Source organism: Serinus canaria, chromosome 25, assembly GCF_022539315.1.
Source record: "Serinus canaria isolate serCan28SL12 chromosome 25, serCan2020, whole genome shotgun sequence".
Taxonomy (NCBI): Eukaryota; Metazoa; Chordata; class Aves; order Passeriformes; family Fringillidae; genus Serinus; species Serinus canaria.
The window spans coordinates 8,270,091-8,292,294 of NC_066338.1; the positions used below are offsets into that span (position 1 = coordinate 8,270,091).

The 22,204-nt window shown below is 54.1% G+C and overlaps 6 protein-coding genes across 9 annotated transcripts in view; 2 read left to right on the plus strand and 4 right to left on the minus strand.

Moving 5' to 3' along the window:
- Nucleotides 1-22,204, minus strand: part of LOC103824727 (class I histocompatibility antigen, F10 alpha chain-like) — a 127,069-nt gene that overhangs the window by 103,824 nt on the left and 1,041 nt on the right. The gene's annotated exons all lie outside the window — the stretch shown is intronic.
- The window catches only part of LOC103824843 (zinc finger protein 239-like), a 152,449-nt gene that overhangs the window by 52,207 nt on the left and 78,038 nt on the right, over nucleotides 1-22,204 (minus strand).
- LOC108963630 (zinc finger protein 304-like) overlaps nucleotides 1-22,204 on the plus strand; it is a 190,263-nt gene that overhangs the window by 29,103 nt on the left and 138,956 nt on the right. The window lies entirely within an intron of this gene.
- The window catches only part of LOC103825190 (zinc finger protein 37-like), a 142,464-nt gene that overhangs the window by 29,083 nt on the left and 91,177 nt on the right, over nucleotides 1-22,204 (plus strand). The gene's annotated exons all lie outside the window — the stretch shown is intronic.
- Nucleotides 3,230-6,114, minus strand: LOC127060482 (class I histocompatibility antigen, F10 alpha chain-like). The gene is made up of 7 exons (XM_050984062.1): nucleotides 5,863-6,114; nucleotides 5,278-5,533; nucleotides 4,822-5,094; nucleotides 4,632-4,736; nucleotides 4,476-4,511; nucleotides 4,324-4,356; nucleotides 3,230-3,738 (listed from the first exon to the last, which is right to left on the minus strand). Exons 1-7 carry the CDS (start codon nucleotides 5,971-5,973, stop codon nucleotides 3,245-3,247), a joined length of 1,308 nt encoding a protein of 435 aa, XP_050840019.1. The 5' UTR covers nucleotides 5,974-6,114; the 3' UTR covers nucleotides 3,230-3,244.
- LOC108963687 (class I histocompatibility antigen, F10 alpha chain-like) lies at nucleotides 3,648-21,223 on the minus strand. 4 transcript variants are annotated; one of them, XM_050984088.1, is made up of 8 exons: nucleotides 21,062-21,223; nucleotides 19,192-19,455; nucleotides 18,112-18,384; nucleotides 17,608-17,880; nucleotides 17,412-17,522; nucleotides 17,278-17,313; nucleotides 17,126-17,158; nucleotides 3,648-3,880 (listed from the first exon to the last, which is right to left on the minus strand). In XM_050984088.1, the coding sequence occupies exons 1-8, from the start codon at nucleotides 21,135-21,137 to the stop codon at nucleotides 3,867-3,869; spliced, it is 1,080 nt and encodes a 359-aa protein (XP_050840045.1). In that variant the 5' UTR covers nucleotides 21,138-21,223; the 3' UTR covers nucleotides 3,648-3,866. The 4 variants fall into 4 exon arrangements, with proteins under 4 accessions (XP_050840045.1, XP_050840046.1, XP_050840044.1 ...); XM_050984089.1 differs by lacking the exon at nucleotides 3,648-3,880 and adding an exon at nucleotides 16,466-16,578; XM_050984087.1 differs by lacking the exon at nucleotides 3,648-3,880 and adding an exon at nucleotides 16,470-16,720.

A 22,204-nucleotide genomic window follows, 5' to 3' on the forward strand; every position in this document is an offset into this window, starting at 1 on the left:
CGGAAGCCGAACTCCCCGATATTTCTGGGGTTTCAGGGCGTTTTGGAGGCCTCTTGGACTTTCGGGGTAGTGGGACTGGAGGCAGTGAAACTGCTCCTTGCTCCCTTTCATCAGGAGCTGTTTCCCCAGGGCCTATTAACTTCTTCCATGTGCCTATTAACTTCTTGCCAGAGACCCACTTCAAATAACACACGGGTCTCCAAATGTGGATAATTAGATCTCACCCACATCAATAAATCTTTGAGCGCTCTCTTAGGAATTCCCTCTGTGTTTTCCTCTGCCAGGCTTTGTAAATCTGACAGAACCTCTATTTGTTCCTGGGAGTATGTTTTCCCCATGTTCTTAATTTTTGACCTTCTTACCAAATTCGTGTCGTCAGAGCAGTCCAAAGGCTCCCGGTCTCTGTCCAGCAGGTCACAGGAGATGGAGTCAGAGGCACCTTTTAAATCCCGGTCCGGATTGGAAAGGCGCCTCTGGTACGAGTCTCCTTCGGCAGAAGTGGAGTGCGATGTCCTTTTCGGCTGCCGCTTCTTCAGATCCCTGGCTGTTTTCCCAAGGAGTTATCAGTGGTCTCCTGGGAACCCGTCCAACTCAGGGAGCTGCCCCCGGCAAGACTGCTTGCTTGACTGCAGCCCTTGCTGGCCTTGCAACGCTGCCCTTGCAGCCCACCTTCGTGGCCCACCATCATGGCCCAGCCAGGGACCGCCAGGTATGGGGTTCGGCTGTTCGTCTCTGCTCCCACATACGCTTAGGATGGTTCTTGCACGCTGGGCCTCAAAAGATGAGTCTGGACTCCAGGGTTTTTTCATTCTTCAGAATTGTTTATTGTTTCTTATCTACAAAGTCCCTTCTCTGCCAGACCGGGATCTGACCAACACGGCAGCCAAAGGCACTCTGACCCTCCCCCAAGGCGGTCACATCTTTTATAACAAAAACTACGTATATCATATTTACTTTTTATCCCCAATACCTATCACCCTCGGCACCAAGTGAACCCTCACCCCAGACCAATCCACAAGTGCCAACACCACCACAGAAGATGGATGACAAGAAGAAGAAAGAAGAGCCTTGTGACACACCCTGATTCCTCCATCTTGTCTCCATAACCCCCCTGTACAAAAACCCCAAAATCTGTGATTTACCCTATAACTATGTTTTCCCTTCACCATTCACACCTGAGTGATTCCCACAGGTTCCATCTCCTCATACATTGGTGGCACATCCCTAAATGGATCAAAATCAAGCCACCAAGTGCTTTTGGCAACATTCCAAGGCTCCCGAGCCCCCTAAGGGTTCTCTCGGTAGCTCTGGACATCAGGAGTGATGTGCTGAGTTCCCACAAAGAAGGAGGGCTGTAACACATGGATGCCACCGTTTTGGGCTCTGGCCATGCGGCTGGCAGTATCCTGAATGCCAACCATGTGGTCGCAGACATTTTGGGAAGTGGGGAAGTCAGAACGTGAATTCGGGGTAACAGGAGTTAGGTTAGAGGGGTGCAGGGAAAGTGTTCTGTCAGCCTGCGCACAATTGCCAGGGCCAGGGTACTGAGAGAGAGGTGGGAGGCCAGTGAAGCAGTGGCAGTGCCAGTTACCCTGAAATTGCTGGATAGCCTCACTTGACTATCTCAGTTCAGGGGCAGAGGGAATGGGAGGAGCTGCGGGAGGGGAGACTTGGGCTGGCTGTCCTTTAGAATCCTTCTTTAGGACTGCTTTCCGAATCACCAGGAACGCAGGAAAAAACTGAGACACTGTCCCATCTCCCTGTTCCGCTTTTGCTGTTAACAAGTTTCCTGTTTTGTCCCAGGCAGAGACAGAATGAACATTTTGCTAGGTAAACTGAGGGAAATGTAAAGAAATCCACCGAATGAACCGTTTCAAAACTGCTTTGGAAACTGTAACGTTTCCACTTCTCAGGGTGTCTAAAACTTGGGTATAAATGCCTCTCTGTGTCGCAGAAAACTTACCATCCATTTTTGCTTTCTGCAGCACTCAATCTACCTTCTTTACAGCTAGTACAAACAAAACTGAAAGCACTGAGTCCACAGCCAATCCGGGAAAGAAGCCGGGCAGCCTCCCACAGATGAACTGCTTGCGTACAAACCGCGCGGCTTTTAAAATGGCTGGCGCCAGCTGCCGGCTCCTCTGCACCACGTGACCACCACGCGTGCGCTCGGAGCCGCCCGTCTTGGTTCGCCACCGCTTGCTAGGGTCTGCCGCTGCCCGGGCGCGACCGCTCACGGCCAAACCGCAAGCCGCGGCTCTCCTGCCACTGCCCGCGTCGCCACCGCGGCGAAAGCTGCCCGTAGCACTGGGAAACCCGCGAAACCCGCCCGCGTCGCAGAATCGCGCTGCGCGCAGAGGTGCTGCCGCTTTTGGGAGCCGCGCGCCGCGGAAACCCGACCGATGGAACCCCGCTGCCACTGAGACGGCACACAGACAACACCGGAGCCGCTCCACCCGCTCCACCCGAGCAGAATTCGCAAACCTCCTCAGGACCGGGTTTTCCCTTCACTGGGAGCTCACCCCCACCCTCCGGGGGCTCCCCCAGGGTCCCACTAACACTCGCGGGGAATACTCACCCCGCCTGGGGACTGTGGCTGGCTGTGAGAGCTGTATAGAAGTCCTCGTCTGGAATCGGTCCGCCGTGGGCGCGGTGGGTTCTCATCCCACCCTCTAGACTTCTTGCCGACCAAAACATGACGAAGAAGTCAGAGGCAGATGAAAGTCCCAAAAGCTAACATAATCCACTAGTGGAATTACCAGCTACTTCGTGGCTGTCGTGGGAGACGAACACGTGGGGCGCCACCTGCGGTAATCCGTGGTTTTCCTGGGCCTTATATGAGTCCAGTCTGGCTAGCTTAAGACTCTAGCCCACACGGACCCGCATAGATGAAAGTAAAAGACGAGAGGCGCTCTTCTCCACGTGGGTGCAAGTATCCTGTTTATTGGCTTGGTGGCAAGAAACTCTGGTGATGGGGTCACCCAGGTAGTAAAGAGAGCTTGGAACTCTCACACAGGAGGTTTTATACCCTAGGGGATGGGGGTGGGGGAGACAGGACCGGAGCCAATGGGATGCCATTGCGGAGGGGCGAAGTACCTGTGGGACAGGCCAGGTGTGTATAACAGGGGGGGTGTGAGGGGGGGAGATCATGTAATGAGGGAGGGGGAAAACCCATCTACTTGACCCAACATGCTCAGTAGAAATTGCCCATCACCAGTGCAACAACAACAACTAAATAAACTATTTAGTGCAATACAACACACAGAATCCCAAAAAACTCACGTCCTCTCAAACCACAAGAGCACCTCTCTGAGATCCCAAGCCCTGATTTTGGGACACTCAAGGACCACTGGGGACAACAAGGCCTGGCATGACCCCCCCACCATCCCACTGTCCCTCCAAGAACCCAAGGCAGCCATACCGCCCTGGGGGCACCTTGGACATGTGGCATGGAGCAGGAAATGAATTGCAGGGGATGGAGCTGGGTGTGGCTAACAAGTCCCCATCCTGCTCCTGGTGTCTCAATCCAGCTCCTGATGCGCCCGTCCTGCTCGTGGTGTCCCCATCCCTGCTCCCGGTGTCTCCATCTCTGTCCCAGTGACCCCATTCCCATTCCTGGCTCCCAGAGAAGAACTTCCAGACACTGGTGAAGGGAACCCGGATTTATTGCCCAAAGCAGGATAATTTCACACCAGAAGTGAAGCATTGTGAGTATTTGTGTTTCTTGCCTTAAAAACACTGGAAAATGAGAAATTGATCTGTTAGCAAGAGCTGTGGGGTGGGTGGGAGCAATGGGATGAGCTCTGCTGGCAGCTCTCAGCTTTCCTGGGAAGAGGGAGGGGGCTGGATCCAGCACCATGGATCTCTCAGGTGGTGATTACTGCCAGGATGAGAGAGGGTCATGGTGTCACCCTGTCCCTGTCCCTATTCCACAGGATGGACCTGGCTGGAGTCCATGGAGAGCAGGAGCTGCTCCAGAATCCCACCCCAATCCTGCTGCAATCCTGCTCCATCCATCCCACCTGATCCCACCTCATACATCCTGCCCCAGTCCTTCTCTGGAATCCCGACCTGATCCTGCTCCATTCCATCCCACCTGATTCTTGTCTGGAATCCAGCCCTGATCCCACTCCATCCCTCCCACTCCAATCCTGTTCCATCCATCCCTCCTGACCCCGCTCCAGATCCCAGCCCCAGTCCCACTCTACAATTCCACCTGATCCCCCGCTGGACCCTGCTCTGATGCAGAATCTCTCCTTGATCCCAGTCCATCCATCCTGCCCCGATCCCCCTCTGGAATCCCACCCTGATCCTGCTCCATACCTGTGCTTGAGCTGTTGGTTCCCATGTCCCTTCCTGCAGAAAGAGAAGATCCATGAGATTCCAGCACGGATCACACACCAGGATTAACCCCACGATCCATCCTGGGATCTGCACAGAGGGGATCCAGAGCTGGATCCACCATTGGAACTCACCAGCTGCCGGGTTGTATCCACTCCTGTCCCTCCTCCCTGTGTAAACAAAGTGGGATCAGCGTCAGTGGCATGGGATTCCCAGGTGGGAATGGATGGATCTGTGTCCAGGTGCCAGGTGGATCTGTGTCCCTTCCCAACCCTCGTCCCATGTGTTACCAGATTGGAGCTTCCAGACGCTGAATCCGAATCCAATGAGGATGAGGATGGCAGCAATGACGGACACAGCGACCACCACGGTGAGATTCCCGCCAGATGTTGGCTCTGGGAAATGCGGGATAGTGAGGAGGGGAAGGGGAATCCCCATTTGGGAATTCCAAATTCCCAATCCCCACATTCCCAGCCTCACCCCAAGCGAAGATCCTGGGCTCTGGCATGCCGGGATGCTCCACCCTGCACCGGTACTGCTCCCGCTCCTCCGGCAGCGCCTCGATCCTGGCCCAGGTGTGGAAGGTGCCGTCGCTGTTGGGAACGATCCCGCCCCGCTCCGTCTCCTGATCCAAGGTATCACTCCCCTTCATCCAGCTGACTGTGATGGTGTTGGGGTAGAATCCGTACGCGTGGCAGGACAGGATCAGCGTCCCGTGTTCCTCTCTTCCAGACATGTGGACATCAGGGGGCTCTGGAATGGGATAACAGCGAGATGCATCCATAGAATTCTATGGGAGTGGGATGGGGGTAAGATCTGCCCATGGAATTCTCGTTGGAATGGGATGGGGGTGAGATCTGACCATGGAATTCCCACAGGAATTCCCATGTTCCCAAATTCTCCATCCCCAAGCTCCCACAGGAACTCTGCTCCCACCTTTGTGCTCCAGCTCCTTCTGCCTATATCCAACGTATTTCCGGAGAGATTCGGGGCAGAGATGCTTCAGGTAATTCGTCCACCTCTCAACCTCAATCCCTTCCTGTTCCCAGTGCTTCCCGTTGGTCTCAGCAGAACTGTTGGCTGGCACGAATTTCCCAGATTTTGGGTCAAAGGAGAGATGATCCCATCCGTCATAGCCGAGCCGACTGGATCCACGGATGCTCCCATCAGACAGGAGATCACAGCCATAAACCTACAGCAGTGTGTGGAGACCTGGGGGGATTGTACCCACAGAGATTCATGGAATTGTGTCCCATCCCCACAAAGCCAAATTCCAGCCCTATGGAGCCCCAGAGTCTGATGGAGATCCCCAGAGCTTCATCCCAGCCCCTTGGAGCCACATCAATCCACATCCCAACCTATGGATCACAAGATATCCCATCCCAGCCTAATGGATCCCCATTTCAGCCCCTTGGAGCCCTGTGAATCTGCATCTGAGACCTATAAATCCCACCCCAGCCCCACTGATCTCCACCCAAGCCCCACAGTTCCCATTCCAGCTGCACAGATCCCCCCACTCACCCCCGCTCTGGTTGTACCGGTCCTGCAGTGTCTCCAGGTTCCTGGCCTCCACGTGTCGCCATCCCTCGCAGATCTGGGTCTGCCTCTCCCAATATCCCGGCTCGGCTCCATCCTTTATCCACTGTGTCAGCGGCACTTTCTGGCCCCGCTCGCTGTCATAGCGCACGAAGGGGATCCCATCCAGGTACCCGGTGGACATGAACTGGGGGACCCCTGGGCTGGGCTCTGACACCGCCACAGTCAGGTAACGCAGGGAGTGCAGAACTGGGGGGACACGGAGATGAGGGGGGGTTTGGGGGATCATGGAATAATTAAAGGGGAACTGGGAGAGCTGGGAAGGGGTTCAGGGATCCTGGGGCCAAGGAAAGGGTGTGCAGAGTGGGACAGGTGGGATGGACAGGAAAGGGGCTGCAGGGGGGTCCCAGTGTGTGGATGCTGACGGTCTGATCACAGAAAAAGTCAATAAACTTTCCCAGACATTGCTCTGGGGGGGGTTTATCTGATTTTCTCTGTGACCAGGATGTCAGCATCCACACCAGTGTCCAGGAATGGGGGCTCAGGGTACTCCCAGTGTCAAGGAAAGGGGATACAAGGACTGGGAGAGGTGGGATGGGGGTTCCAGGGGATCCCTGTAGTCAGGAAAGGGGGTCCAGGGGTCCCCAGTGCCAAGGAAAAAGGGGCCACAAGGTGGGAAGAGCTGGAAATGGGAGGTTTGGGGGTTCTTGATGCAGAGGAAAGGGGGGGCTGGGGGCTGAGAAAAGCAGGAATGGGGGTCCAGGGAGTCTCAGGGACAAGGAAAAAGGGGATCTGGGGACTGGGAAGGCGAGATGGATGGGAAAGGGGTGCAGGAAGGAATTGGTATCGGATAGGGGGTGGAGGGAGTTCCCAATGTCCAGAACTGAAAATTCAGGGGGGTCCCAGGGCCCAGAATCCTCCCTGGGACCCTCCCGGACACCCTGAGACTCCCCACCCAGAATGCACAGGGGGTAAAGAACTGGGGGAACGCAAAGACTGGGGGGGAGGGCAGGAACGGGGAGAGCTGGGAAGGGTTCAAGGAAGGGACTGGGAGAGGCGGGATGGGGGATCCAGGGAGTCCCTGTGCCCACTAAAGGGGGTCCAGGGGTCCCCGGTGTTGAGGGAAGTGGGGTCTGGGAGCTGGGAAAGGCAGGAATGGGGGTCCAGGGGGTCCCTGGGTCACGGAAAGTGGGGTCTGGGGCGAATCCCGGGGACGCAGCTTGGGAGACGCGAAAGAGACCGAGGGAACGCGTTGGGGGAGGGGAAAGGGGAAAAAGGGGAATTCCAGGGAGTTCATCGGGATCCCTCTGGATCGACGCTGCGAACTCCCTGGGATCCCTGGAACCCTCTGGGACCCCGTTTTGGGAAGGGGCGGGAGTGGAAAACGGGGGGGACACGGAAAACTGAGGGATCCAAATGTCAAGGAAAAGGTCCAAAGGGTCTGGGGTCTGGGAAAAGCATGATGTCCGAAAAGGGGTGCAGGGGGTCCCAGAGCACTGACAGGGGTGCGGGGAGATCCCAGTCCCGGATAAGGGGGTGCAGGGGGCTCCCGGTGCCCGGAAATGGAGATTCAGGGGTGTCCCAGTGCCCAGGAATGGGGGTTCAGGGGGGTTCCCGTGCTGTAATTCGGGGTTCAAAGAGATCCTGATCCTCAGGAAAGGGAGATCTGTTGGGTCCCGGTGCCAGATAAGGGGGTGCAAAGGGGTTCTGCTGCCAGGAAATGAACGTTCACGGGGGTCCCCGTGCCCTGAAATAGGGTTCGGGGGGGTTTCCCTGCTCGGGAATGGAAGTTGAGGGGACTATCTTCCCGAAATTTGGGGTACAAGAGGGTCCCGGTGCCCGGAAATGGCAGTTCAGGGGTGCCAGTGCTGGGGAAGGGGGTACAGGGGGGTCCCGGTGTCCAAAAATGGGCGCTTAAGGGACTCCCGTGCTCAGGACTTGGGGCTCCGTGGATTCTGACGCCCGAGAATGGCGGTTCAGGGGGTTTCCCTGCCCAGGAATGGGGTTCAGGGGGGTCCCGGTGCTGGGGGAGGGGATTGCGAGGGGTCAGTAGACCCAAAATGGGGGCTCAGAAGGGTTCCCCGGCCCGGGAATGGGAGTTTAGGGGGTTCCCGGTTTGGGAGTTCCCACTCACATTTGGTCGCCTCCCCCGGGTCCCCCAGGAGCCCCCAAGAGCAGCCCCAGCCCCAGCACTGGAGCCATGGCGCTGCTCCGCTGCGGGCCCGCCCCCAGCCATGGCCCCGCCCCCAGCCATGGCCCCGCCCCCAGAGCCGCCTCCGACCTCGCCATTGGCGCCGCTGTTTCCTGCTCGCTAATGGCAGCCCGATCTGTCAGTGACGTCACCGGTCGCCGGGCAAATCCCGCTCTCACAGGTCCGGACGCCGAAGCGAAAGGGACCGAGGAGGGCGGGGAGGGGACGGGGAAATCCCAGAGAATTCCTCTGGATCGCGCTGCGACCTCCCTGGAGCCCTCTGAGAAGCACCTGGGACCCTCTTAAGAAAGCGCCGGGAGTGGAGAACTGGGGGAACCCGGAAATTTGGGAGATCTTGGGGTGCAAAGGTGAAGGAAAAGGGCGGGTCTGGGGTCTGGGAAGGGCGGGGTGCGGCGGTCCCAGAACACGTGAGGGGGAGTCCAGGAGGGAGTCCCAGTCCGGATTAGGGGGTGCAGGGGGGTCCCCATGCCCAGGAACGGAGGTTCTGGGGGTCCCTGCAGGTGAAGGAATGGGGGGTGAGGGTAATGGGGGGTGCAGGGGGTCCCTGAGCCCAGGAAAGGGGGTGCACGGGTCCCCGGTGTTGAGGAAGGTGGTGGGTGGGGGCTGGGGAAGGCAGGAGTGGGGGTCCAGGGGCTGCCCGGATCAAGGAAAAGCACGGGCTGGAGTCTCAGAGGGAGAGGGCCGGGAAAGGCTCCGGGAAAGGGGGTGTGGGGTGTCTCAGGATCTTTAGCTGGTCACCGTGACCCCGAGAAACATTAAAAGTCTCTTTTCCCAGCCTGAGTGCTTGAAGTATGAGTCGGAGCTCTTCAGTTCTCGGTCTCAAGGTTGTTTATTGCATCTTATCTAGAAAATTTTTCTCCTGCCCTGCCGAGGTCTGTCCAGCAGTACAGTTCCAGGCACAGCCTGGCCCCGGGGTGGTGTTATACTAAAAACACTATACTCTTTATACTAAAAATTACGTATAACATGTTTACAATTACTTTACATGTTTACAAATACCCATCACCTATGTTAGACAGTGAGCTTCTACTCTTAACCAGTCTAAAAGTGCCAAGATCACAGCAGAAGATGGAGGCCAAGAAGAAGAAGAAGAAAGGCTGGATATGCCCAGATCCCTTCATCTTGCCCCCCTGAATCCCCATTCTAAAACCCCCAAAATCTACTTTTTCACCCCATGACAACTTCACTATTATTCTACTTAAACTGTTGTGGCTTGCTGATCTTCATATAAGGTTGGTAACTTCCTCCACAGGTCATAATCAAAACCACAGGTGTTCTGGGCTCTGTTCCAGGGTTTCTGAGCCCCCTGGCAGGGGTTCTGGCCATTCTGGACATCCAGAGGGATGTCCTGGTTCCAACATATCTCCCTTCTGGTTGCACCAAAACCACCTCTTTTGCAACTTTGTTCATGGCCCACCGCATGCACAAAAATGCATGGTAAAATGAGCAGAAGAACCACAAGCCCTATTAAAACATAAAAACCTATATTTGAAAGTTCCCTCCACAGTGGTGAGAGGTTAAAAAATCCAACCACATCATCCATCCAGGATCCAATGACCTCCCCGAGCTTGTTAATGCTTTCTTGTAACTTTTTGATGTTTTCATGAATTGATTTTGAGTGATCTGACCGGTTCATGCAGCACATTCCTTCAAATTCTTCACACCCATGTCCATGTGCCAGCAACAGATAATCAACTGGGGCTCTGTTCTGGAGAGTTGCCCGTCTCACGCTGTTCATGTCTGTTAACATGTCATTCAGTGTAAGAGAAACAGCTCGAGCATGTTTGCTCAGCCCACAACCCATGCGGTCCAATTGAGTCAAGGCTACTCCTGATGCTGCCTGGAGTGAGAAAACTGCAACAGCAATTTTCCAAGCCTTGTCCCACTTGTTTAGCAGACATGGGCCTAACTAAAGCCCTGTGGAGGAGAGAGGCTTAGAGATAAGAAAATGCCAAGTCATAGCAACTAAACCAGAAGTCTTCCCTCAGGTCCTCCAGGCCTGCTTATCTTTCTGTGACCCCATAGGCTATTTTCCCTAACCCTTACAATTGGAGAGTTCCCAAGTCCCCCTAACACTATAAAAATGTCTGCCTTGGCCCATTCTGGCAGAAGCGCTGTCATCAGAACCCTTCACAGACCCCTCAATAAAACCACTGGGGCTGCCTTCTCTCTCTCTCACTACGCCTGCCCCGAGAAGCCACTGCTAGCCAGAGCACCTTTAGCAAGCCGAGAGCTGAAATTATAAAAGAGCTGATATCACTAAAGCTGACAATCACTGAGCTTGCTAAGGTGGCCTCAGCTATAGAGCAGTTCGGGTTCGGACACCCAGCCTCTGGGAGGCTGAGCTATCCGGCCCAAGAGTGCTTGCCTGGGGCACCCTGATCCTGCAGGGATCCAGATATCCAGCTAGAAGCAGCCCCCATGGCTTTTTTCACATGTGTGCACATCATCATCACAATCTGAACTGTATTGTTCCACTGATCTTTTCCCCTATGTTTTTGCTCTTTCAAAATTTTCAGATTGGGTGTTAATAGTGAAATTCTCCCAATGCTGCATGGACTACCTTTGACATTTGCAGGGATACCAGGCTAAATTCTGTCCCCACAAATGAAAAATATTCCCCATGGCAATTGTGCTGGAACCAGGAGTGATGGTTTGGCTGTCACCTTGGTGTATTTGCAACAAGCAGATGCATTTCTATAAATTATATGATTTGGAGTAACATCAATTGTCTTATTTCCTGCTTGTGTCACTTCCTGAAGCTCAAACTTTAGGCAAAAATTCATTTTTGTTGACCCAAAAATTTCCAGTTCCTGAGGTTCAAAAGGAGCCAGAGGAAGGAGCTGTGTCCAAAGACACCACTCATTCACAGGATCCATAATGACCTGCAAAATCTTTAAAGGAGTGTTTTTTGGAATTGGCCATTCGTCCATCAGCAAGCCCACCAGACATGTTGAGAATGGTTTCCCTGGCCTTGAATGTGTCAAGCAGACACTGTCTAAACCCACTGCATCGGCCAAAGCTTCCCAAATATTTTGTTTTGGCTGGACCATGGGCAAATCTGCCCCATTGCCTAAGGCAATAGGTGGGAGGATGAGGCACACGAGCAAGACCTGATCGAATCTCAAACTCATGGCTTCACTCCATGTGAGAAGTTTGCCGAGCCGTGACAACCAAGACCCTGAAAGAAACCCCAAGTCCTTGGACTCTTTATGTGTTGTTCGAGCAGATGTCCATGGTCTTGTCCTCTCCTTCTGACTGCGTGCTTGCCTTTCTGTTTCTGGGATCCGTTTCTGGGATCCATTTCTGGGATCCGTATCTTCTTGCGTCCAAGTCAGATAGAGCTTCACATGTCTCGCCAACACCCACTTCAGACCTCGCCCCATGGAAATACAAGCTAAACCCTTGCCCCACGTGATTAGTTTGAAGGGGGCCTTCAATCTGTCCTGTCTCTGGATTTCTGATCAAAACGAAAGGATTCTCCCTTAGTTTTGCCTGAGTGCTGTTAGAAAAATGCCTGAGAATTGGTGGATTGGGTTCTGAAAAGCAGCTTTTGAGAAAATTCAACACATACAATGCCTTATTCAACCTCATGTGAGGCATTGCCTCTGGCTCCCCACTTTTTTGTTTATCCAAAAGAGATTTCAGGGCGTGGTGTGTTCTTTCAATGATTGCATGACCTGTGGGAGAGCGGGGAATGCCGAATGTATGTCTGACACTCCACTCTTTCAGAAACTTGTCAAGCACCTTCCCTGTATATGTTGGGCTACTGTCTGTTTTTATTTCCTGAGGCACCCCTAATGATATAAACGCTTGTAAAATGTGTCAACAGGCATGTTGTGCAGTTTCTCCTGCATGTAATGATGTGAAAATTGCTCCTGAAAACATATAAACTGAAATGTGGATATTTTTGAGCTTTCCAAAAGATGAATTGTGGAGTTCGGCTGTTTGTCTCTGTCCCCACACACGCTTAGGGTGGTTCTGGCAGGCTGTGTCTCAAAAGATGGGTCTGGACTCCAGGATTTTTCGGTCTTCAGAATTGTTTATTATATCTTATCTACAAAGTCCCTTCTCTGCCCGACTGGGATCTGACCAGCACGGCAGCCAAAGGCACTCTGGCCACCCCCAAGGCGGGCACATCTTTTATAACAAAAACTACGTATGTCATATTTACTTTTTATCCCCAATACCTGTCACCCTCATCACCGGATATATTCTTACCCCAGACCAATCCCCAAGTGCCAACACCACAGCAGAAGATGGATGACAAGAAGAAGAAAGAAGAGTCTTGTGACATGCCTTGTTTCCTCCATCTTGTCTCCTTAACCCCCCTGTACAAAAACCCCAAAATCTGTAATTTACCCTATAACTACATTTTCCCTTCACCATTCACACCCGGGTAATTCCCACAGGTTCCATCTTCTCATACATCGAAGGCACATCCCTAGATGGATCAAAATCAAGCCACCAAGTGCTTTTGGCAATATTCCAAGACCCCCGAGACCCCCAAGGGTTCTCTCGGTAGCTCTGGACATCAGGAGTGATGTGCTGAGTTCCCACAATGAATATTTTGTGACATCAGCTTGCCACGGTTGGAGACTGCAATCCTCTCGGATTGCTCCTGTAGATGCGGGTGGCTGCACAAGTTGACAGTCTGGGCAAGCACTAATGATTTCCCTCACTTGGCTTTTTTGAGATGCGACAGGATTCCATCAGTGCCTGTGCATTCTGATGAAAAAATGCATGGCTCAACCTTGCCTGCTCAAAAATGTCTGGTAAAGTCTGTGAAATGGGCATTGTCAACTTGTCTGCCTGGGAATTCCCTTCTGCTAAAAATCCTGGAAGGGACGAGTGTGCTTTAATGTGAGTAATGAAATATTTGTGTTCCCTGTTTTCTAGCAGTGTTTTCATACACGATAAGTATGAATATAAGATGTCATTGCTTGTTTCTTTCAAAAGTGAACCTTCCAACCGTTTGACCACATTCGCAACATGTGCTGAATCTGTGATCAGATTGAGAGGTTGCTGGAACAATTGAAATACTCTGACCACTGTTGCCAATTCCACATTTTGTGGTGAACTTTGGACTATTTTTACATCTGAGTCCCATTCCCCTGTGACCGAATTCTGCCATGTGATTACTGATTTGTGAGTCTTCCCTGAACGGTCAGTAAATATCATCATCCCGTCCAATGGTTCCTCACTTATTCTTGGTTTTTCCCAGTAACATATCTTTGATTTCAGCAATCTGTGACCTGGAAAATTAATTGTGCAAATGCCTGGGTACCCTAACAATGCATTTAACAGGTCTTTTGATTTTTGCATTGCCCAGTCAAAATAATCTTTTTTCAATGGTAAATGAATTGTAGAAAAATCCCTGCCTGACATTGTCAACAACCTTGTCCTTGTTTTTATAATTTGGGATGCCATCTCCAGGTCTGTGAGGATCATCTTTGGAGACTTTTTCCCCCAGCACTGCCAACTGAAAGGGCAGTTACTCTACAAAACAATGTGCTTGTTTCTGCTGAATGACCTCTGTAACTTTCTTGAGTTCTTTCCGTGCTTCAGGTGTGAGGGTTCTGGAAGATTTAATGTCATTGTCCCCTCTCAAAAGATCGAGCAAAGATGAAAGGTCATCATTTGTGATCCCCAAGATTCGTCTCATCCAGTTGATTTCTCCGAGAAGCTGTTGCAGGTCATGCAAATTGCTGACTTTGGAGCTGACTTCCATTTTCTGTGGTCTTATTGTTTGCTCTGAGATCTTCCACCCCTCAAGGAGCATCATCTGGATGGAGTGGGATGCTGAAGAAACAGTCCTTGAGATCAATGATCACAAGTGGCCAGTCTCTGGGAATCATTGAGAGTGAAGGAAGTCGCAGTTGAAGCAGTCCCATGTCCTTGATGACTTCGTTGATTTTTCTGAGGTCATGCAGCAGTCTCCATGAGCCTGAAGTTTTCTTCCAAATGACAAACACTGGAGAATTCCATGGGCTGTTTGTTGGCTTGATGTGTCCCTTTTGCAGTTGTTCTTTGACCAGGCTCTTAAGAACACTCAATATCTTTTGTTCAAGGGGCTACTGATCCACCCAGACAGGACTGTCTGTTTTCCAAGTCAATTTCAGAGCGGTGAGTGCTGCAGTGACCCCCAGTAAAAATCCACTTCTAATTTTGTGCCCCATTGTGCTAAAAGGTCCCTTCCCCATACAGTGATGGGCTTTTGCACAACAAAGGGACGAATGACTGCTGTTTTGTCTCCTGGTCCTGTGACAACAATTGCATTCTCACTCTGCAGACACAGGGAACTCCCCCCTATGCCTGTGAGAGGATCTATGGGAGCAAAGAAGTTCCATTCCCGGGGCCAAAAGACGTATGATATAACTGTGACATTGGCCCCTCTGTCAAGCATCCCTCTGATGGTGATTGACCCTCTGCCACAGGTCAATTGACAAGTGACAGTGGGTCGATCCCAACCTATGTGTTTCACCCAGGAAGCGTGTACTTCCGAATGGTCTCCTGAGGAAGAGTCCTGCTGATCCATATACCAGCATGACTTGTTCTGCTGTGTGTGGTGGCAAAGTGATAGCTTTGGCTACCGGGGTGTTCTCTGGAACAGTCAGTGGTGGTTGAAGAGCTTTGGTTAGAAATTGCCTCTAGCATTTCCCTTACTGGTGATAAAAGCTTCAAGGCCATTTTATCTTTTTTCAGAGATTTTCACAGGGTGTGTGGCTGCCACGCCCTGTAGAGCTGACAAGATGCTGAGTTGTTCCAGGGAGCATGTACCCCCATGTTCTCAATTTTGACCTTTCTTACCAAAAGCTGAATCATCTGCAAGGTCAGTCAGGAGATTGCCCTGGTCGCTGTCCAGCAGCTCGCAGGTGAGGGTTTCCAGGCGCCCTGGTCCCCCTCCTTTCCAGGTCGAGCTTGAAGCAAGTCATCTCGCCAGAGGTCAAGACGTTCTCTCTGGATTTTTTCCTTGAGAGCACCTGTTTTCTCCACAGGCTGGGTTTCAATGGCTGAGGGCTGCTGGTGTGGCTGCTTGCCAAGAGCCCAACTGGGTGCTTTATTGGAGCCCACCCAGGGACACCGATGTCTCAGGGTCTCTCGCTGGTCAGAGTGACTCCGAGAAAAGTTCGAAAATCCCTTTTCCCAGCCCGGTGCTTGAAGAAGGAGTCAGGGCTCTTCAGTTCTCGGTCTCAAGGTTGTTTATTGTATCTTATCTATAAAATTCTTTCTCCTGTCCTGCCAAGGTCAGCTCAGCAGGACAGTTCCAAGCACTCTGCCTGCCCTGGGGCGGTGTTATCTCTTTATACTAAAAACTACCTATACAATGTTTACAATTACTTTCCAATACCTATCACCTATGTTAGACAGTGAGCTTCTATTCTAAACCGGTCTAAAAGTGCCAACATCACAGCAGAAGATGGAGGCCAAGAAGAAGAAGAAAGGCTGGACACTCCCAGATCCCTCCATCTTGCCCCCTGAATCCTCCATTCTAAAACCCCCAAAATCTACTTTTTCACCCTGTGATAAATTCACTATCATTCTACTTAAACTCTTGTGGCTTGCTGATCTTCATATAAGGTTGGTAACTTCCTCCATGGGTCATAATCAAAACCACAGGCATTTTGGGCTCTGTGCCAGGGTCTCTGAGACCCCTGGCAGGGGTCTTGGCCGCTCAGGACAGCCAAAGGGATGTCCTGGGTCCTGACAATCTCTTGGCTATGGTTGGTCATGGTTGTGGTTATCTCATGGTCACAGTCATCTCATGGCCCTTGCATGGTCATGGTCATTTCCTGATCACCGTCATCTTATGCTCAGTCATCTCACTGTAATGGTCATCTCATGGCCACAATCACATTAGGGTCACCTCAAGGCCGTGGTTGTGCCATGGCCCATGGTCATCTCTTGGTCCAAATCATCTCATGGTCAGGGTTGTGGTTGTGTCATGGTCATGGTCACAGTCATGGTCATCCCATTGTCATGATCATCTCAGGGTTGTTTCACTCATGGTCATTCTCACGGCCATCTCGTGCTCGTGTCATGGCCGTGATCATGGCCAGGAACCCATCCGAGATCCCAAGCCCGGATTTTAGGACACTCAAGGACCACTGGGGACAGCAAGGCCTGGTTTGGCCCCTCCCCCCATCCCACTGCCCCTCCAGGAACCCTACACAGCCAAATCCTCCTGGGGACAACTTGGACATGGGACACGGAGCGGGAAATGAATCCCGGGGGATGGAGCTGGGTATGGCTGTCAAGTCCCCATCCTGCTCCTGGTGTCCCCATCCTGCTCCTGGTGTCCCCATCCTGCTCCTGGCGTCTCCATCTCTGACCCAGTGACCCATTCTTGACTCCCAGAGAAGAACTGCCAGACACTGGAGGAAGGAACCTGGATTTATTGCCCAAAGCAGGATTTATTGCCCAAAGCAGGATAATTTCACACCAGAAGTGAAGCATTGTGAGTATTTGAGGTTCTTGCCTTTAAAGCACTGGAAAACGGGAAATGGATCTGTTAGCAAGAGCTGTGGGGTGGGTGGGAGCAGTGGGATGAGCTCTGCTGGCAGCTCTCAGCTTTCCTGGGAAGAGGGAGGGGGCTGGATCCAGCACCATGGATCTCTCAGGTGGTGATTACTGCCAGGATGAGAGAGGGTCATGGTGTCACCCTGTCCCTGTCCCTATTCCACAGGATGGACCTGGCTGGAGTCCATGGAGAGCAGGAGCTGCTCCAGAATCCCACCCCAATCCTGCTGCAATCCTGCTCCATCCATCCCACCTGATCCCACTCTACCCACTCTGCCCCAACCCTGCTATATCCATCCCAACCCATTCCACCCCATCCATTCTCGCCCAATCCTTCTCTGATCCTGCTCCATCCATCCCTCCTGATCCCACTCCAGAATCCAGCTCCAATCCCACTCTACAATTCCACCTGATCCCACTCTGGACTCTTCTCTGATCTGGAATCTCTCCTTGATCCCAGTCCATCCATCCTGCCCCGATTCCCCTCTGGAATCCCACCCCAATTCTGCTCTGTACCTGTGTTATGGCTGTTGGTTCCCACATCCTTCCCTGCAGAAAGAGAAGATCCATGAGATTCCAGCACAGATCACACACCAGGATTAACCCCAGGATCCATCCTGGGATCTGCACAGAGGGGATCCAGAGCTGGATCTGCCATTGGAACTCACCGGCTGCCAGTTTGTATGCCTTCCAGTCCCTCCTCCCTGTGGAAACAAAGTGGGATCAGCGTCAGTGGCACAGGATTCCCAGAACAGTGCCAGGTGGATCTGTGTCCCTTCCCAACCCCCATCCCGTGTGTTACCAGATTTCAGCTTCCAGACGCCGAATCCGATGAGGACAATGATGAGGATGAGGATGGCAGCGATGACAGACACAGCGACCACCACGGTGAGATTCCCTCCAGATGTTGGCTCTGGGAAACGCGGGATAGTGAGGAGGGGGAGGGGAATCCCCATTTGGGAATTCCAAATTCCCAATCCCCACATTCCCAGCCTCACCCCAAGCGAAGATCCCGGGCTCTGGCATGCCGGGATGCTCCACCCTGCACCGGTACTGCTCCCGCTCCTCCGGCAGCGCCTCGATCCTGGCCCAGGTGTGGAAGGTGCCGTCGCTGTTGGGAACGATCCCGCCCCGCTCCGTCTCCTGATCCAAGGTATCATCCCCCTTCATCCAGCTGACTGTGATGGTGTTGGGGTAGAATCCGTACGCGTGGCAGGACAGGATCAGTGTCCCGTGTTCCTCTTTTCCAGATACATGGACATCAGGGGGCTCTGGAATGGAATAATGGTGGAATTCATGCATGGAATTCCATGGGAATGGGATTGGCGTGAGCTCTACCCATGGAATTTCCACTGCAATGGGATGGGGAGGAGATCTGACCATAGTATTCCATGGGAACGGGATGGAGATGAGATCTACCCATAGAATTCCCACAGGAATTACTGTGTTTCCACGTTCTCCATCCCCAAATCCCCAAGCTCCCGCAAGAATTCTGCTCCCACCTTTGCGCTCCAGCTCCTTCTGCCCGTACCCGACGTATTTCCGGAGCCATTCTGGGCAGACGTGCTTCAGGTAATTCATCCGCCCCTCAGCCACCTCTTCCTGTTCCCAGCGCCTCCTGGTGATCTCAGCAGCGCTGTCGGCCGCCACGAATCTCCCATATTCCAGGTCAAAGGAGATGAAATCCCGCCCATCGTATCCAGCCCGCTGGGATCCATGAACACTCCCATCAGACAGGAGGTCACAGCCAGAAAGCCACTGTATGGTGTGGAATCCTGGGGGAATTGTACCCACAGAGACCCATGGAATTGTGTCTCAACCCCACAGAGCCCCATTCCAGCCTTAGGGAGCCCCAGAATCTTATGGAAACCCACAGAGCTTCATTCCAGCCCCTTAGAGCCCCAAGGATCCACATCCCAACCCCATGGATCGCAACCCAACAGATCCAATCCCAGCCCCATGGATCACAAGATATTCCATGCCAGTCTAAAGAATCCCCGTTTCAGCCCCTTGGAGCCCTGTGAATGCACACCTGAGACTTACAGATCACATCCCAGACCCACAGATCCCATCCCAGCCCCATTGATCCCCATCCTAACCCCATGGATACCCATCTTAGTCCTACAGTTCCTATCCCAGCTCTACAGTTCCCATCCCAGCCCCATGGATCCATATCCCAACCTGTGGATGGCAAAATATCCATTCCAGCCTAATGGATCCCCATTTTCAGCCCCTTGGAACCCTGTGAATCCACATCCGAGACCTATAGATCCCATCCCAGCCCCATGGATCCTCATCCCAGCCCTACAGTTCCCATTCAAGCCCCACAGATCCCATCCCAGCCTAATGGATTCTGTTTCAGCCGCTTGGAGCCCTGTGAATGCACACCTAAGACTTACAGATCCTCATCCAAGCCCTATGGGTCCTCATGTCAGCCCTACAGCTCCCAATCCAGCCCCTCTGATCCCCCCATCCAAACACCATGGATCCCCATCTTAGTCCTAGAGTTTCTATCCCAGCCCCATGGATCCTCATCCCAGCCCCCCAGATCCCATCCCAACCCCACAGATCCCCCCACTCACCCCCGCTCTGGTTGTATCGCTCTTGAAGTGTCTCCAGGCTCCTGGCAGCCACATTCTGGTTCCTCTCATTGATCTGGGTCTGCTCCTCCCAATATTCCGGCTCGGCTCCATCCTTTATCCACTGTGTCAGTGGCTCTTCCCAGCCCCGCTCGCTGTCATAGCGTGTGAAGGGGATCCCATCCACGAACCCAATGGACATGTACTGGGGGACCCCTGGGCTGGGCTCTGACACTGCTAATTTCAGGTAATGCAGGGAGTGGAGAACTGGGGGGACACGGAGATTTGGGGGGGGTCAGAGGATCATGGAATAATGAAAGGGGAACTGTGAGAGATGGGAAGGGGTTTGGGGATCCTGGGGCCAAGGAAAGGGTGTGCAGGGTGGGAGAGGTGGGATGGACAGGAAAGGGCCTGCAGGGGGTCCTGGTGTCCAGGAATGGGGGCTCAGGGGGTTCCAGGGTTATGGAAGGAGGAGGGGTGCAGGGACTGAGAGAGGTGGGATGGGGGTTCCAGGGGATCCCCGTACCCCGGAAAGAGGCTCCAGGGGTCCCCAGTGAAGAGGAAAGAGGGGTCACAAAGTGGGGAGATCTGGGATGGCTGGAATGGAGGGCAAAGGGGTCCTTGATGCAGAGGAAAGAGGAGGCTGGGGCCTGAGAAAAGCAGGGATGGGGACCCAGGATGTCTCAGGGACAAAGAAAAGGGCGGTCTAGGGAAGATAGAATGGACAGGAAAGGGGTTGCAGGGAGGGATTGGTACTGGATAAGGGGGTGCAGGGGGCTCCCAATGCCCGGAACTGAAAATTCAGGGGGGTTCCGGGGCATAGAATCCCCCCCAGGACCCTCCCAGACACCCTGAGACTCCCCCCGCAAAGGAAAGCAGGGGGTAATAAACTGGGGGAACGCAGAGACTGGGGGGGGTCTGGGGGCAACCAAGAGGCAGGAAGGGGGACTGGGAGAGGCACGAAGGGTCCAAGGTTTAAGGAAGAGACTGGGAGAGGCAGGATGGGGGATCCAGGGGGTCCCTGGGTCACGTAAAGGGGGGTCCGGGGCTGGGAGAGGAGGGTGGATCCCGGGGACGCAGCTTGGGAGACGCGAACGAGAAAGAGACCGAGGGAATGCGGGAAGCACGGGACCAGGGGAAAGAGGGAATTCCAGGGAGCACGGGACCAGGGGAAAGAGGAATTCCAGGGAGTTCTTTTGGATCCCTCTGGATCCACACTGCGAACACCCTGGGACCCCTAGGATGCCCGGGACCCTCAGGACCCCATTTCAGGAAGCAATGGGAGTGGAAAATGGGAGGGACACGGAAAGCTGGGAGATATGGGGTGTCCCAAAGCTCAAGGAAAAGGGTAGGTCTGGGATCTGGGAAAAGCGGGATGCCCGAAAAAGGTGGGGCAGGGGGCTCCCAGAGCACTAACGGGGGTACGGCGGGGGGGGGGGGTCCCAGTCCCGGATAAGGGGGTGCAGGGGGGTCCCGGTGCCCGGAAATGGAGGTTCAGGGGTGTCCCAGTGCCCAGGAATGGGGGTTCAGGGGGGTTCCCGTGCCGAGATTCTTGATTCAAAGGGATAATGAACCGCAGGAATGGGAGATCCGGTGGGTCCCGGCGCCAGATAAGGGCGCACAGGGAGGGTTCCACTGCCATGGAAACGTTCACGGGGTCCCCGTGCCCAAGTAACAGGGGTTCAGGGGGGTCCCAGTGAGAGGGAAGGGGATGGAGGGGGATCACAGGACCCAAAACGGGGTTCAGGGGAGTTCCCCTGCCCAAGAATGGAGGCTTAGGGAGGTTCCGATTCCCGGAAATGGAAGTTCAGGGGGTTACCGGTGCCCAGGAATTGCGGTTCAGGGGGTTCCCGGTTTCGGGGTTCCCACTCACCTTTGGTCGCGCCTCCCGGGTCTCCCAGGGCCCCCAGGAGTCCCAAGAGCAGCCCCAGACCCAGCGCCGGAGCCATGGCGCTGATCCGTTGAAGCCCAGCCCAGCCCGGCCCAGCCCCGCCCCCATAGCCGCCTCCGATCCCGCCATTGGTCCCGCTATTTCTTTTCTACCAATAGGAGCCCGATCTTCTAGTGACGTCATCGATCAATGGGCAGATGCCGGTCTCAAAGGTTGGGACGCGGAAGCGAAAGGGACCGAGGGAGTGCGGGGAGGGGACGGGGGAATTCCAGAGAATCCCTCTGGATCCCCGCTGCCACCGCCCTGGAGCCCTCTGAGAACCACCTGAGACCCCCGGGACCCCCTTAAGAAAGCGCCGGGAGTGGAGAACTGGGGGGATCGGGAAATTTGGGAGATCTGGGTGAAGGAAAAGGGCGGGTCTGGGGTCTGGGACGGGCGGGAGGGCTGGGGAGGGGTGCGGGGGTCCCAGAACACGTGAGGGGGGGCGGGGAGGGAGTCCCAGTCCCGGTTTAGGGGGTGCCGGGAGGTCCCCATGCCCAGGAACGGAGGTTCAGGGGGTCCCTGCAGGTCAAGGAAAGGGGGATGAGGGTAATGGGGGGTGCAGGGGGTCCCCGGTGTTGAGGAAGGTGGTGGGTGGGGGCTGGGGAAGGCAGGAGTGGGGATCCAGGGTATGCCGAGGTCAAGGAAAAGCGGGCTGGAGTCTCAGAGGGGGAGGGTCGTGAAAGGGGGTGCGGGGGGGCATTGGGGCTGGGTAAGGGGGTGCAGGGGGCTCCCAGCGCGTGAGAATGGAGGGTTTGGGAGGGTTCCAGTCCCGGGTATGGGGGTGCACGGGGGTCCTGGTGCAGCGGAATGGGGGTTCGGGGGGTCCCAGTGCTGTATAAGGGGATGCAGTGGGGTCTTAGTGCCTAGCTATGAGGGTTCAGGGGGAGACCCTTCCCGGAAGTCGGGGTTCAGGGGAGTCCCGGTGCCTGATAATGGCCTGGCTGGGATCTGATGCTGTGGGAGGGGGTGCAGGGTATTCCCGGTCACAGGAAGGGGGGCTTGAGGGGGTCCTGGTGCAGCGGAATGGGGGTTCAAAGGGTCCCTGGTGCTGGATAACGGGATGCAGTGGGGTCCCAGTGCCCA